We start from the raw sequence: 15677 nt of genomic DNA, 5'->3' as shown, positions 1-15677 counted from the left end.
AGTTGAAGTCCACATGTCTTAAAGTTGGCAAGTTTGGGAAAACTGGATTACGTTGTAAAGAACAGGACCATGGCTGCATTGGTGTAATGCCACTTTACAATCTCTTGGTTACAGTCAGATCAAAGTTATTGAACAAGCCTCCTTCCCACCTGTTATAAAAAAAAAGAAAGCCTTAGCAGCTGGTAGCAGTGCCTTCCACTATCCTTTCTCTCTAGATTCAAAAGCTACTGGAATTAAACTCGGGTTTGGGTAGTACTCGGACGTGAGACCGCCAGAAAATCCTCAAGCTGGCAATTTATTTTTTGCATTAGTTGCTGGGGAAAGTGTACGGACTTGTCCATAAGATCATCAGCAGGCGGTCTTAACCAGAGGTCCCCAAACTTGGCAACTTTAAAACTTGTGGACTTCAACTCCCAGCTACGCTAGCTGGAGACTTCTGGGAGTTGAAGTCCACAAGTCTTAAAGTTGCCAAGTTTGGGATTTCTGGTCTTAACGCTAAGGAAGCTTTTGATTGTATTTTTGGAATAAAAGAGATTTCGTGCTCGAAAGAGGGCGCTACCTCCGTTTCCCTAAAGTATTGTACTTCGATTGCTCCGAAACTAGTTTGTTGTTTGAAACTTGTTTGTTTCAGCTTCCATTAAAGAGATCCGTGCTATTTGAACCGAACCGGAATTCGCTTGCCCTCCGTCCTTTCTTCGTTAATAGCAGAGCCTCGCTTTGCCTGAATTTGTTAAGTTTAATTCTCGGCCCAGCTGCTGCGTCCTATAAAATGCTCCGCCTGGGCCAAGCAACCGCTGTGTTGCGATTACTTTCTACGGAGAGCTGCCTGGGGACTGTAGGCATCTCCCCGAGAAGACCCGCGTCCGGAGAGAAGAAAAAAGAGATCCTGTTACACGTGCACGGAAAGGCAGACTGCGGTAAGTGACTCCCGGAGCCCTCCCGAAGGCCCAAGGCCACAGAAACCAGTTGTGAGATACATGTCTCAGGAGATTCTGAGGGAGAGATTCTCAGTCATCCGGGTCAAGGTTGCCCCAAAGGTGCTTTTTCAAGAGGCAGCTGGACTTTCTGTTTTTCTCTGAACAAAGAAATTGAAAGAAAAACCAGAGAGTCCGGTTGCCTCTTGAAAAAGCATCTCTGGGACATGCAGTAAAATGCCTGCAGCTGTCCTCTAGACTAGACTGAAGGAAGGAACTTTTTCCCCTTTCCCACAGCTGAGCGGTAGGGAAAAGACACCGCGCGCGACCTGATCAAAGCCCGCGCATCCTTCCTGGGGCGATCCAGGCCGTGGGCCAATGGTAGAAGACCTCGGAGACACGCCCCTTTATTAGCTAGGCGGGGAAGGCGCCAATCGTCAAGGGAGAATTTAGAGGAGGCCGCAATTGTGTTCATTAAAGGGATTCTTTTCTCTTAGAAACAGGGGTCTCCAAACTTGACAACTGTAAGACTTGTGGGCTTCAAGCTGGCTGAGGAATTCTGGGAGCTGAAGTCCACAAAGTCTTAAAAGTTGCCAAGTTTGGAGACCCCTGTCTTTAGACGGTGTGGACTTCCAGAATGCTTCAGCAAGCTTGCTGTGGAATTCTGGGATTCAAAATCCACACATCTTAAAGTTGCCAAGTTTTGTGTGTGGGGGACACACAACAACTCTGCCTTGGAACGTCTGTAGCTGTCAGAGGGCCCTGGAGAAAACAGCCCGCAAAGCTAAACAAAGTTGGCTTTGGACTTACTCTGGCCATATGAGAATGCTTGATTCTTGTAAGGAAATTAAGGCCCCATGGCAGAAGTTTGAAAAGTTTGTATAGCTATAAAGAGTAACTATGAAGCAGTATACAGGTAGTCCTCGACTTAACAGTTCATTTAGTGGCTGTTTGAAATTCCAACGGCAGTGAAAAAAGTGACTTATGACCATTTTTCATACTTATGACCGTTGCAGCATCCCCGTGGCCACCAGATTTACATTCAAATGCCTGACAACTGGTTCATATTTATGACGGTTGCAGTGTGTCCCGGGTTCATATGATATTCTTTTGTGACCTGACAAGCAAAGTCAATGGGGGAATCACATTCACTTAACCATGTTACTAGTTTGACAACTGCAGTGACTCACTTAACAAATGTGGCAAGAGAAGTCGTAAAATGAGGCAAAGCCCACTTATCAAATTTCTCAATTAGCAACATAAATTCTGGGCTCAATTGTGGTCTTAAGGACTACCTGCACTTATACAGTAAGACTTGTGCCTAAGCCTGCCTGAGTGACTCCAGACTGGTCACTGTCTCAGCCTTAGCAAGCAGGAAGTGGCAAGTCACTAATGAAATCTTTTCAAGAGGAGTGCAAGGATTTATCTAGGCCAGTGGTGGCTAACCTTTTTTGGCTCCCGTGCTGAAAATTGCGGGTGCACCCTCACATGCCAGCACCCAGAAGGCCATGCATGCAGGGGACCCCCCCATGCCCCCTGTGCATGTGCGCGCGATCTCCATGTGTGCAGCGCACATCTCTGTGCATGTGAGCCCCCCCACGTGTTTCTGTGCATCTCTGCACATGCATCTCCCACACACACCCTGCGCATGTGCGCCAGATACCTGACAATCAGCTGGCGGGCAGGCAACGTGCGCGCATGTGCAGTGGGGCTCTTCCAGGCGACCTCTCGCGTGCCGGCAGAAGTGGCTGCGTGCCACTTCTGGCATGCGTGTCATAGGTTCGCCATCATGGATCTAGGCAATCAACAGGAATAAAGACTGACACATGCATACACACACAAAAAAAGCCCTAAAATATCCATGCATAAGCAGAATGCACATAACTCAAATGATACACAGTTCCCCTTTCCACTCAGCTCATCCTATTTCAGAAGTAAATGCAGAGAAAGAATGTAATACAGTAAAAAAAAGTCAAGGCAGCTTTGCTTTCATAACTTCTTAGACTTTTGCAATTTAGAAGTGTTTTACAACAGTGGCCCCCAACTTTTTGGGCACCAGGGACGGTTCCATGGAGACAGGTTTTTCTGCAGCGCAGAGTGCGGGGTGGGGGGTTGCGTGCTGCCTACATCCCACAGATGGGACTTCGCTTCTCTGAGTGGCCTGGTTTCTGGCATGCTATGGATTGATATCGGTCCACGGACCTGGATTACACAGTCTTCTTTGGAATGATTTTCTGATTCCTCTCCAACTCTGACCTTAATTAGGTTTCTAAGCCCACATTTATTCAATAGTTTTACTGCTGCTTTTATTCCTAGATTTGCTTTTTAGGCTTCTCTGAGATGACTGTGCTTAAAAAAAAAAAAAAAAACCTCCTGAAACACAGTGTTTGAATTTTCTAATATTTTATTATGAGCTTGAACTGAATGTTGGCCTGGAATTGTTTTGATTAAGTAAACAAGACATAAATCTCTTTTTAAAAAAATATATATTATTGTTCTTTTGAGGAGTAAAGGAATCACAGAAATTCAGATGAACAGACCACATGCCAGAAATGCCTTGGGGAAAGTGTTTGTGGACGAAGTAAGTGATTGTATTTAATTTTCCCTTATATAGATATTGTTTGAAAGGATATGGGTGTCCAAGGTAAGCATAACTGTCAATGAACAGTACTTTCCTAGATCTTAATGCAGATTTTGTAGCAGAAGCCACATATGGAAAAACAAATTATGCACATACCAGCTTATGTATTTTATCACCTAAAGTGTGATCACACATACATAGCTGTGACCTCAAAGGAAGTTTTCATTGAATTGAATGTTGGGATTTATTCTCTTCTTTCATTAGCTATATGAAATCCTTGATGTTCTTCATTTTGATGAAAGTATCCGTGCTGTAATAATCAAAAGCAAAGTAAAGGGTGTTTTTTGTGCTGGTAAGTAAAGCTGTTTTTTTTTTATTTGAAAAAGCCAAAAAACTTAGAATGAGTGGAAGAAAATACATCACTTAACCCAGGGGTTCCCAAACTTGGCAACTTTAAGACTTGTGGACTTCAACTCCCAGAATTCTCCAGCCAACATAGCATAGCTGGCTGTAGAATTTTGGGAGTTGAAGTCCATAAGTCTTAAAGTTGCCAAGTTTGAAGATCTCTGACTTAACCTATCCTTTCCACTTGATTATTTAATAAAATATATTTCCTATATCAGTGACAATTTTTTTCAGAAATGGTTTGTTATTGCCTCATCCCATGGGCTGGTCCAAGCCAACCTGGCTTTGTGCCTGTGCCTAAGGCAAGACTCAGTATCTCCCAGTTTCTAGCCTGATTCCTTAATCGTTACATGAAACTGGCTCTCATTATTTATTTTATTTGATGGACAATTGCTTCTAAACTTCTTGTGCCATATCTGCCGTCAGACATTGGCGATCATGTTGGTGATCCTATTTTTATCAACAGCCGCATGAAAAAGTGCTGCTGAATTTTGTCCAAACCAGTCTCTTAGATGTTGAAGCCATGATGTTCTTTTTCTGCCTGGACCTTGTTTGCCTTCAATCTTTCCCTGGAGGATTAAGTGGAGGATGCCGTATTTTTCCAGGTATCGCATCGCATGCCCGAAATATTCCAATTTTCACTTTTTAATGGTTTTGATGATTTCCCTTGGCTTTCTCAGGCAGCTTAATCGCCTCATTTCTGATTTTGTCAACCCAGCTTATACGTAACAGCCATCTATAAATCCACATTTCAAATGCTTCTATCTAATCTCTTCAAGTAGCTTTCTGTCAGAGACCAACTCTCTACTCCATAGAGCAGGATAGCTTCTAATAACTAATTCAATTTATACAGATTATTTTCTCGTCACTCCTTGCTTTTTTGTCACCCAAACAATTCCAGTTTTGATCACCACATTACAAAAAAGATGTTGAGATTTTGGGAAAAGTGCGGAGAAGAGCAACTAAAATGATTAAAGGCCTGGAAACTAAAACTTATGAAGAACAGTTGCAGGAACTGGATATGGCTAGTCTAGAGAAAAGAAGGACTAGGGATGACATAATAGCCGCAGTCCACTATTTGAAGGGCTGCCACAAAGAAGAGGGGGGGTCAACTTATTTTCCAAAGCACCAGAAGCAAGAAAAGAACTGTAGCTGTACAGTTGGTATAGGGCAGGGGTGTTAAACTCATGGCCTGCAGGCCAGATGTGTGCCACATGATGGCCCCGCCCCTGCCCGGTTTAGCGAATGAGGGGAAGGTCCCGATATATCACATGACACCTCCATGAAGATGCAAGTTTGACACCCCTGGTATAGGGTCTCTTACTTGAGCAGGAGGTTGGACTAGAATATCTCCAAGGTCCTTTACAGCTCTATTCTGATTGTTTTAAGAGTGTGACTTCTGGCATTATAGATGTAAATGTATTACACATCATTATTTACTGATGCAAGTAATGTTAATAATATCTACTATTTATTAAACAGTAGTCAATAATATTAAATAATATGTGTATATATTTTTTCTTAAGTTTTCGCGGGTACTTCCATGTATGGTATTCAGCTTTGTTCGGGTATTTTCCCACGTCATTATAGTTGTGCTTATAAAGTTGTAGCAACGTTTGTCACAACACAGAAGCCTGATGATGGCAGATGAGATTCTGCCGAAACGTTGCTACAACTTTAAAAGCACAACTATAATGACGTGGGAAAATACCCAAACAAAGCTGAATAATTAAATATATATATATATATATATATATATATATATATATATATATATATATGTATGTATGTATGTATGTATGTATATATATATATATATATATATATGTATATATATGTATATGTATATGTATGTATATATATATATATATGTATGTATATATGTATATATTTATACATACATACATATATACATACATATATATATACATATACTTATATATACATATATATACATGTATATATACCGTGTTTCTCATATAATAAGGCCGGGTCTTATTTTTTTTTGAGCCCTGAAAAAATGGCTAGGCCGTCTTTTCGGGGGTGACTTAATTTCCCCCCCTTGCATCTTCGGCCGGGTGGGCGGCGATGACTTGGATGTTGACCTCGGCATTGTTGGTGGGGCACTTCGTATTGGGGTCAATGCAGGCAGCACCATATCCGGGTGTGCAACAAAAGTACTTCCTAACAGCAAGCCCCCACAATTCCCCCCATTTCGCATGTTTTAATATAGGCCTTAACTTGGGGGGAGGGGCTTAATTTCATTTCATGCCTATAAAACATGCTGGGACTTCCTATTGTGGGAGGCCATATTGTTGGAGAGACAGGAGAGACATATATATATGTATATGTATATATTTATTTATTTATTTGATTTGCCAATTGTTTAGAAAGAGAAAAAAAGAAAAAAGAGGAAGAAAAGGAAGGGGAGAAGAGAAAAGAAAGGCCCAAAAAAAAAGAAACAAGAGAAAAAAAAAGAGGAAAAAAAAAAGAAAAAAAAAAAAAAACAAAAAAGAGAAAAAAAAAAAAAAGGAGCAAAAAAAAGAAAAACCAAAAAAAAAAAAGAGGAGAAGGCGGGCGGGGGAGACCCCCCAAAGAAAACGCACACCGGAAAACCCCCAAAGGGGGAGCCAAAGAAAAAGGAGAAAAAAAAGGGGGGCCAGAGACCAAACCCAACCCCGCAAAAAGCCCCCACCCCAAAAAACCCCGGGACAGCCCCCCGCCCCCCCGACGGGCCAAAAGGAGCCCCCAACCCCCCAGAAACAAGGAAGAAAAACAAACAACAAGATAATAAGTATAAGTGTATACATAGTTGTGAATACATGAAATGGGTACATATAAGAAAAATAAAAGAAGAATAAGAGAAACAATAGGACAGGGACGGTAGGCACGTTGGTGCGCTTATGCCGCCCCTACAGACCTCTTAGGAAAGGGGTGAGGTCAATAATAGACATAGTATATATATCTCATATATACATACATACATACATACATATGTATATGTATATGTATATATATCTCATATATACATATATGTATGTATATGTATGTATATGTATGTGTGTGTGTGTGCGTCAAGCATTTCTCTTTCCGTGTTTCCCAAATTATGTCTTGGTTTTGTAAATGTAGGTGCCGACTTAAAAGAGCGAGCTCGAATGAGTGATACTGAAGCTGATCATTTTGTTCAGAGGCTCAGAAGTTTAATGGACAACATTGGTAAGCTCCTGGTAGAGCCCTTTGTTCACAAGTGAATCAGCCTTGTTAATATGAAGCACAGTCAGAAGCCTTGTTGTTATCTGTAAAGCAAAAATAAATGTTGTGAGAACTCCCTTGTTTTTTCCATTATCTGTCAGGTATCAGCAATGTGCTATCTGCTTGTTTTGAATCTAACTTGTACATAACTTGTTATTCGTCACTCCAAATATCGTGGACATTATCTTGCTAGCCTGTGAGATCACTGCGATTGTGTGATAGTTTGAACATTCTTTAGCACTGCCTTTTTCGTATTGGAACATAAAGTGATCTTTTCCTTCTCTCGGCCTTTGCTGTGTTTACAATCTATAAGTAGCACTTGAAACATCATCCTGTAAGTTTTTCAATGATTCAGCAACGTTTTCTAGGGCCCATTTAACTTTACAAGTAGTCCTTGACTTACAACAGGCGTGTCTAACCCACAGCCTGCAGGCCGCACATAGCCCCAGACAGCTAGTAATGCATCCCACAAGATTGTGTACACTTTTGACAATTTTAATGTGATCTATACACATTAACCATATTATATATTTTATAATATTATATATTTTATATGTGGCCCAAGCAGTGGTGGGATTCAAATATTTTTGCCACCAGTTTGGTGGGTTTGGTTTGGTGGGCGCGCTTTGTGCGCATGCACACTTTGCGTGCATGCGCACGCCAAATACGCACTTTGCGCAGGTGCAGAGGTGTTTGTGCAGGCGCAGAGGCATTATAACTCACCTGCAGGCCTGCACGATCCCGGTCGCTTCAGCAGCTGCCACGCGGCACTATTCTGTGCTGCGCAAAGCAACTGCGCTTCAAATTCAGCGGATAAAGGGGAGTATGGGAGCCCAGGTGGGTGGGTGGGCCCAACAGCAGAGCAGCCGAGACAACCGGTTCGATCCCTGCTGCTCATCGCTGCTACCGGCTCGCCAGAACCAGGCCGAACCGATAGAATACCAGCACTGGTCCCAAGACAATTCTTCTCTCAATGTGGCCCAGGCAATCCAAGAGGTGGAACACCTGTGACCTACAACCATTTGTTTAGTGACTGTTTAAAGCTATGACATTGCTGAAGGCATGGTGGTTATGAGTGCTCCTCAGAGCTCCAGCCATTCCTACATCCCCGCAGTCAGGCGATCCCAATCTGAGTGCTTGGCAAACCTCTTGCTATTGCATCCTGCATTGCCATGCCCCACAATTATGTGATTGCCAATTGTAACCTTCCTTGCCAGCTTTCCCAGATGATCAATAGGGAAACCAGAAGGAAAGGCACTGAGTAACTCTCTTCCAGCCCCTCTGCCCTTGTGCCATGCTGGCCACTTGCACATCTCTGCCACGCCTCTCCCAGCACTTGTGGACCTCCGTGCACTCTGGCACATCCCCCCCAATGTCATATGTTGAGAATTACTTGTACTTGTCAGAATGCTAGGTGTAAGGACAATCCTTTCGCATTTCATCAATCATGGAATCTTTTTTCTAAACTGTAGTTCTAACCATTCATCGAGTGACCGTTCGAATCACAGTGGAACTGAAAAACAGGACTTACGACTGTTTTTCACACTTATGACTGTTGCCACGTGCTCAAAATTCAGATGCTTGGCAACTTGACTCACATTTATGACAGTTGCAGTGACTCAGGCTCGTGTCTGATCCCTTTTTGCGACCTTCTGACAAGCAAAGTCAATGGGGAAGCCAGATTCACTTAACAACCGTGTCACTAACTTAATAACTGCACTGATTCACTTAACAACTGTGGCTACAAAGATCATAAAATGGGCCAAAGCTCACGTAACATCTGTCTCACTTAACAACATACATTCTGGGCTCAATTGTGGTCGTAAATCAAGGACTGCTTGTATATTCCTGCCATTTGTTCTTTATATTTTCTTTCTCCAGTAGATTCTCCAGTAGATTCTTGTTGCTTTTTCTTTTATTGTGCCATTTTGGCAAAAACGCACTTCATGATCCTGTTTCTGTCATATTTGCAGCTGCATTACCAATGCCGACTATTGCTGCAATCGATGGTTATGCCTTGGGTGGCGGCTTGGAAATGGCCCTAGCTTGTGATCTTCGAGTAGCAGGTGAGAATATCACTACAGGTAGTCCTCGACTTACAACACTACATTTACTGACTGTTCAAAGTTACAATGGCACTGGAAAAAGTGACTTGTGACCATTTTTCACAGTTATGACCTTTGCAGCTTCCCCATCGTGCTCATGTGATCAAAATTCAGGCGCATGGCAACTGGTTCATACTTATGACCATTGCAGTATCGTGGGGTCACGGGATCACCTTTGCAACTTTCTGACAAAGCAAAGTCAGTGGGGAAGCCAGATTCACTTAATAACCAGGTTACTGACTTACCAGTTGCAGTGATTCACTTAACAATTGTGGCAAGGAAAGTCTTAAAATGGGGCAAAACTCACTTAACTAATGTCTCACGAACAACAGAAATTTTGGGTTCAACTGTGATCATAAGTCGAGGACTATGTGTATAACCAATACTTTTGGTTCCTATTCTGAAAACAGTTAATTTAATTCAACCTATAACATCTAAAAATCATAAGCTAACTGTTGACATTATTATATTCCTATATTACAAACTTGGTCCAGCCAAACTGTAGTATTTTTAAGACTTGTTAAATGTGTGCTACCTTTATATCATTATTATACTACTATTTTGATCTTGTATGTGTCTTTTTTTTTTTTTCAAATCAGCATCGTCGGCTAAAATGGGTTTAATTGAAACTACCAGAGGACTTCTCCCTGGGGCAGGTAAGGTTGTTGCATCATCCATTTTCTTGCCCCTTGTCATACAATTGTACTGTAATGTGTTAAAAATACCAAAAGCTATTAATATAAGTTCTCAGATTTTATATTGTTATACATTCCTATTGTATAACTCCTGTTTTCCCAACATGAGAATAGTTTACTTTCCTAAAAGAAATATGACATAAATGAATATGATACATATTTTCTTGAGGATTTCACAAAGAGTTTGCACACATGCCTGGAACTGTCAATTAAGATCATCTTCAGGTTTCTCGATTTTCCCAGGAATCAAGCTGCCATTACATGTTGTTTTCTGCTCTTATCAATCAGAAAAGTAAATCTGCTACTCTCCTCTCTCCAGCATAGAGTTTCCCATCTCTTTTTCCTTGCTCTGGAAATTAATGTATCCATGTAAAATAAGAATGGGTAGAAAATCGACCCACTGATGATTTATGCAACCCCTCCATTTGCCAGGTGAAAGAGAATTGATTAGCTCATGAAAACTGTCCTACTTTTGCCACCCAATTGAAGGGACCCTAACTGTGAAAAAAAATAAGGTAGTGCTAGATTAGCTTCCTTTTAGCTATGGAAGAAAAAAATGAAATTCCAAAAGCTTCCTTTCCTGGTTGAGGGAATTAATTGTTTTGAGGTGGCAATGTCAAAAAACATAGTTATGGTAAACTTTAAATCCAAGGAAATTAATGCAAGAACAGAACCTTTTCATGAAAATTATTACAGTGAAATCTCAACCGATCATACCTTAGTGCAATGGGCTTAGTCTGCAACACATCACATTTACATTACTTGTACAATAAGCAACTACCAGAAATCAGTTTTATAACATACTTTGGTATTAAGAGACATTAAGAATATCAGAAAATTGCTTATACCAATTATTCTATTAAGATGAGGTTCACTATACCAATATAATGTATACAAGTATAAAGAAATTTATATATGATTTTGGGAAAAGTATGAAAGAACTAATCAGGAGGAATTTTAGAAGTTATAATTCTAACCCTACCTTGATTCTGTTTAGTGTCACCTGAGGTACAGAGAAACTTGGGCAGGTTTTCATTCTACCATCTTACATTTTTACTATGAAAAACATTCCTTAAAATTCCTACGGCTCCTGTTTCTTGACCTAGCCTGTCTTATAGGGCTGGTTTGTAAGAACCTGGTTTGATGTTAGAAGGCTAGTAACAACTAGATTTCAACCCAAGTAAATCAGCAGAATTTAGGAGAAACGTCATAATCACTACTTTTAACTTTAGCAATAGGGATGGTTCTTTGTGGAATTAAATAACAGAATAGAATAACAGAGTTGGAAGGGACCTTACCGGTCTTCTAGTCCAATTCCTGCTGAAGCAGGAGACCCTATAGTATACCATTCTAGACAAATGGCTGTCCTGTCTTTTTTTTTAAAGTCTCCAATAATGGAACACCCACAACTTCTGTAGGCAAGCCTTTCTACTGGTTAATTGTCCTCTCTCTTAGAAAAATTCTTCTTAGTTCTATGTTACTTCTCTCCTTGAAATTGAAATGGAAACCAAGGCATATAAGAGCTTTCTGTAAAATCTGATTGAGGAATTTTGCATTTTTCCCTGTCTAGGTGGAACCCAGCGCTTATCACGCTACATTGGCCTTGGCCTAGCCAAGGAGCTCATTTTCACTGGCAGACAGATTGATGGGCAAGAAGCTTTCTCCATGGGGCTACTTAATCACACAGTACCACAGAATGAGGAAGGGGATGCAGCATACCGAAAGGCATTGGCTTTAGCTGAAGAAATAGTTCCTCAGGTTAGCGTGTTCTTCACCTTCCTCTCTATATTGCTGAAGAAACAATGTTTCTGCTTTTTAAAAATAGAGTACTTTTTATTGTGCTGTAAATTTCTAAAGGCAAATTAAATCTTGAATTCAACCTGTCTTAAATATTTATATATTTCTTGGTGACAAAGAATTCTTTTTAGTTTAGAAGACATCCATTGATAAATTAACTGGATTCTCATAAATCCTGAATAAACAGTAATTTGGCTTTACTGCACCAAAAATATATACTTTGCTATTCCTGCTTCATTGATTACACCTAGGGGAACCAAACTGATATAGAAGATTTAACTATCTTTTCATTTGTCTCTGTGAGAATTTATAACATCTAAGGCCATTACCTTATGGTGTAAAGAGACTTGCATAAGCTAAGTAAAGAATAAGTATTTCTTTTATGTCAGTTCCACTTAGATAACTGAAATAACTCTCAAATGACTTGAAATTTAAAGTTGCTCTGTGCTAAAGAGGCCTTTCCCTAATTTGTGCAATATCTTTCTTGACATAGTTGCTCTTTGGGTTCTTATTTTTAGAACACTGGCGTTTTTTGAAAACACAGTATGTAAAGCTAATTATAATTTGATTTCATTTCTTTTAAAGTAGTTTCCAATTTAGCTTACAACAGTTTCAACTTTGTTTGGCATCAGGAGTTTTGACGGAGTTTTGTTTTTGTTTTTATGAAAACAAAACTAAAACTAAAAAAAGACTTCCTCAAAATTCCTCATGCCTCCCTGAATAGTGTATGTTCTGTAAATTCAACGTATCTTCCTTTTTTATTAGAAATGTATGCAATACACCAGAGGCAGTCTTGTATTTACTCCACTTATTGTGAAAATGATGTATTGCAATCTTTAGCACTTGTTGATTATGAGTTCCTTTATGAGGTACTTTGTCCAGACTAGTTATATGGGGGATTGAATTAATGGTGTGTGTGTGCATGTGTGTGTGTGCATTGTGTACATGCAAACAAACACATTTCCAATACAAAAATGCTTTTCTTTTCTTTTCAAAGGCTCCAATAGCTGTGAGACTGAGTAAATTGGCTATAAACAAAGGGATTGAGGTAATGATTTATTACAAGCTTCTTCAATTTATATTTAAAGTTCTACAGAAAAGTAGAGAAATAATGTTCCAAAAAGACCCACAACATTTTTTAGAGCTTCCAGATATAACCTGCAGAAATTCAGTCCGCTAATATCATGGCAAGAGTTAAAAGTTGTCTATATCTTTTTCCTGCCATTTGGTGGCTGTCTACATTTACAGTCCAGATACAGTAATTTGACATGAATGACAGATCTATTTCATTGTCTGAATCAAAAGAAGACATAAGAAATGTACAGATGACCATTGCTTCTTCATTCTAGTGCTGCATTTTCAGTAATAGTACACTCAGCCAAGAAACAAAAAGGATAGAAAAGTAGAAGAAATAATACCCTAACAAATCACCATTTCCACACAGAGGCTTCAACTACTGTTACTATAGAACTTTCTCCTGAGTTGTCAGGCAGGGCAGAACAATTTACAGAATAACAGAGTTGGAAGAAACCATTAGTCCAACCCCCAAAAAGACTTTAAACCATTTCAGACAAATGGCTATTGAGTTTTTTCTCCAGTAATGGAACACCAACTTCTGAAGGCAAGCCGTTCCACTGATTGATTGTTCTAATTGTCAGGAAATTTCTTATTTCTAGGTTGGATCTCTCCTTTATTAGTTTCCATCCATTGCTTGTCTTGCTTTTAGGTGCTTTGGAAAATAGATTGCCCCCCTCTTCTTTGTGGCAGCCCTCAAACGGGTAACAGTTATGTCACCCCAATTCTTCATTAGACAGACTAGACATACCAACTGTTCCTCACGTTTTAGCATCCAGTCCCCTAATCCATATTCTTGCTCTTCTCTGCACTCTTTTTAGAGTCTCAATATTTTTATTTCAAAACTGGATGCAGTATTCCAAGTGTGGTCTTACCAAGGCATTATAAAGTGGTACTAAAACTTCACACGAGCTTAATTCCATCCCTGTTAACGCAGCCTAGGACTGTGTTGGTTTTTTTGGCAGCTGCCAGCACACTGCTGGCTCATGTTTAAGTGGTTGTCTGCTTAAATGTTATCTTAAATGTAACTTTAAAATGTAACTTAGTTAAGTGTTATTGTAGGAGACAATGTGTATGTGCACATATAGCAATTGCACAGGTAACACTCATTTTCATACTGAAATTCCCACAAGGTTCTCTACATCTGGCATAATCCAAATGTATCTGCTCTGAGTATCTAATGTAGCTGCACCTATAATAAATCTGTTAATATTTATGTGCCAAAAGCTTTGCTTGGTAGAGAGAACCTTGTCTTATGTCACTGATGAAACTTGGGGGAAGTCCAGGATGATTTATTACAATTCATTAAACTATACTTCAATATATTATTTCTGAATTGGTAACTTGGTACTGCTTTCCTTTAGATGGGCAAAAGGTTTTTTTCCCTTCCTTTTCAGGTTGATATTGCTTCAGGAATGGCTATTGAAAGAATGTGCTATGCCCAGGTATTTTCTTTTTTTAAAAAAAAATCTGTTTCTTGTGCCCCCCCCCCCCAACTTTATCAAATCTTGTGGTATGACAATTTAAAAAGATTAGTAAAAAGAAAAAATGTTTCTTCTTCTTAGCTTCAGTGTGTGTTCTTGCTTCTCAGACATTTAGATTGTTATACTTTTCTCCATTCTTCAGTTCTGAATACAAATATGCACCCACACCCATCAGATCAATTAAAAACCCCAGTAAATCAAATTACAATTTTTGTGTATTCACATACACATGTACATCCTAAATTGCCTTTTCTTTATTTAATGATATTTGGAGGCAGGCCAGCTCCAAAATGAATTCCGGACAGTGTAGATCAAATAAAAACAATTACAAAACCCAATGACTATTATTTATTTATGAGACACAGAGACCATCTATTAGGAGTTTTGACTGGAAAAACAAACAACAGTAGCTGGGAACTAGGACTATGCTATATAGGTTTTGGGCTAGAACCCCAATCGTCCTACTCCTACAAACTTGGGAAGTTTGAGGGGATGGAAGTTTTGGTGTATCAATGAAAGGCTTGAAAACTTTTGAAAAGATTAAGAGATGAAATATTAAATGATTGACTTGTATTTTAAACACAGAATCTCCCTACTAGAGACCGTCAGGAAGGAATGGCTGCTTTCAGTGAGAAACGACTTCCAAAATTCACTGGTAAATGAGGCTAAAACACCATTTCTGAAAGTGCCTGAATACAAGGAGGTGATCAAAAGGCTGTGCCTTATTGAAAAGCTTTTCCTTATAAGCTTTATACTTTTTTTTGCCGGATAATGTAAAGGGTATTACTATTCAAATATGACAGTGATAAAAAAATCATTTTCCAACCAAAGCATGCACAATGCACTTATGAGTAAATTTCTGTACCTGAATAACACTGTCAATTGCTGCTCTGTCACTTTTTTCTGTCACATTGTTCACTTAGGAACAGATTTCCTAAATGAAGAGAAACTATATATCATCCCAAAGAGCAACCAGCTGTACTTGTTAGATTTTATAAGTAATGCACACACACACAAAAAAGATTCTACTCCAAAGAAAATTTACAATAATGTATAAAGTCTCCTTTGAATCAGGTTCAGCTTCTGGTAGTTTATATGGATCAATCTAATGCAGTTTTCTTGGTATAGATGGAAGTGGTTTGCTATTGTTACTTTGGGGATTTTTTTTAATGGCTACCAAATGCAGAATTTCTTATAATTTCCTAAACATTTTAAGAACATCAATTATTTTATGATAAAATAATATAAAACCGTATGTATTTTCTTTGCATTTCTGAATTATATTTCTGAATAAAGCTCAAGATTAAAATACTTAACTGAAAATGTGTAAGTATGCCATTGCTTTATTTCCTTACAACAGGAACATTGCT

At 39.4% G+C, this 15677-nt stretch overlaps 1 protein-coding gene across 1 annotated transcript; it reads left to right on the top strand.

Annotated features, from left to right (window-relative positions):
- The first annotated feature begins 526 nt into the window (after positions 1 to 526).
- Positions 527 to 15634, top strand: ECHDC2 (enoyl-CoA hydratase domain containing 2). The gene is made up of 10 exons (XM_026665884.2): positions 527 to 917; positions 3428 to 3495; positions 3760 to 3847; positions 7030 to 7116; positions 9126 to 9218; positions 9857 to 9913; positions 11523 to 11710; positions 12747 to 12797; positions 14221 to 14268; positions 14893 to 15634. The coding sequence occupies exons 1-10, from the start codon at positions 770 to 772 to the stop codon at positions 14968 to 14970; spliced, it is 906 nt and encodes a 301-aa protein (XP_026521669.1). The 5' UTR covers positions 527 to 769; the 3' UTR covers positions 14971 to 15634.
- The last annotated feature ends 43 nt before the right edge of the window (positions 15635 to 15677 follow it).

The sequence above is a fragment of the Notechis scutatus genome, chromosome 3, assembly GCF_049901735.1.
Source record: "Notechis scutatus isolate UNSWTSFEM ecotype Mainland chromosome 3, rNotScu1.2, whole genome shotgun sequence".
Taxonomy (NCBI): Eukaryota; Metazoa; Chordata; class Lepidosauria; order Squamata; family Elapidae; genus Notechis; species Notechis scutatus.
Note: the sequence above shows the minus strand (reverse complement) of the source record. Positions and strands in the feature narration are given on the sequence as shown.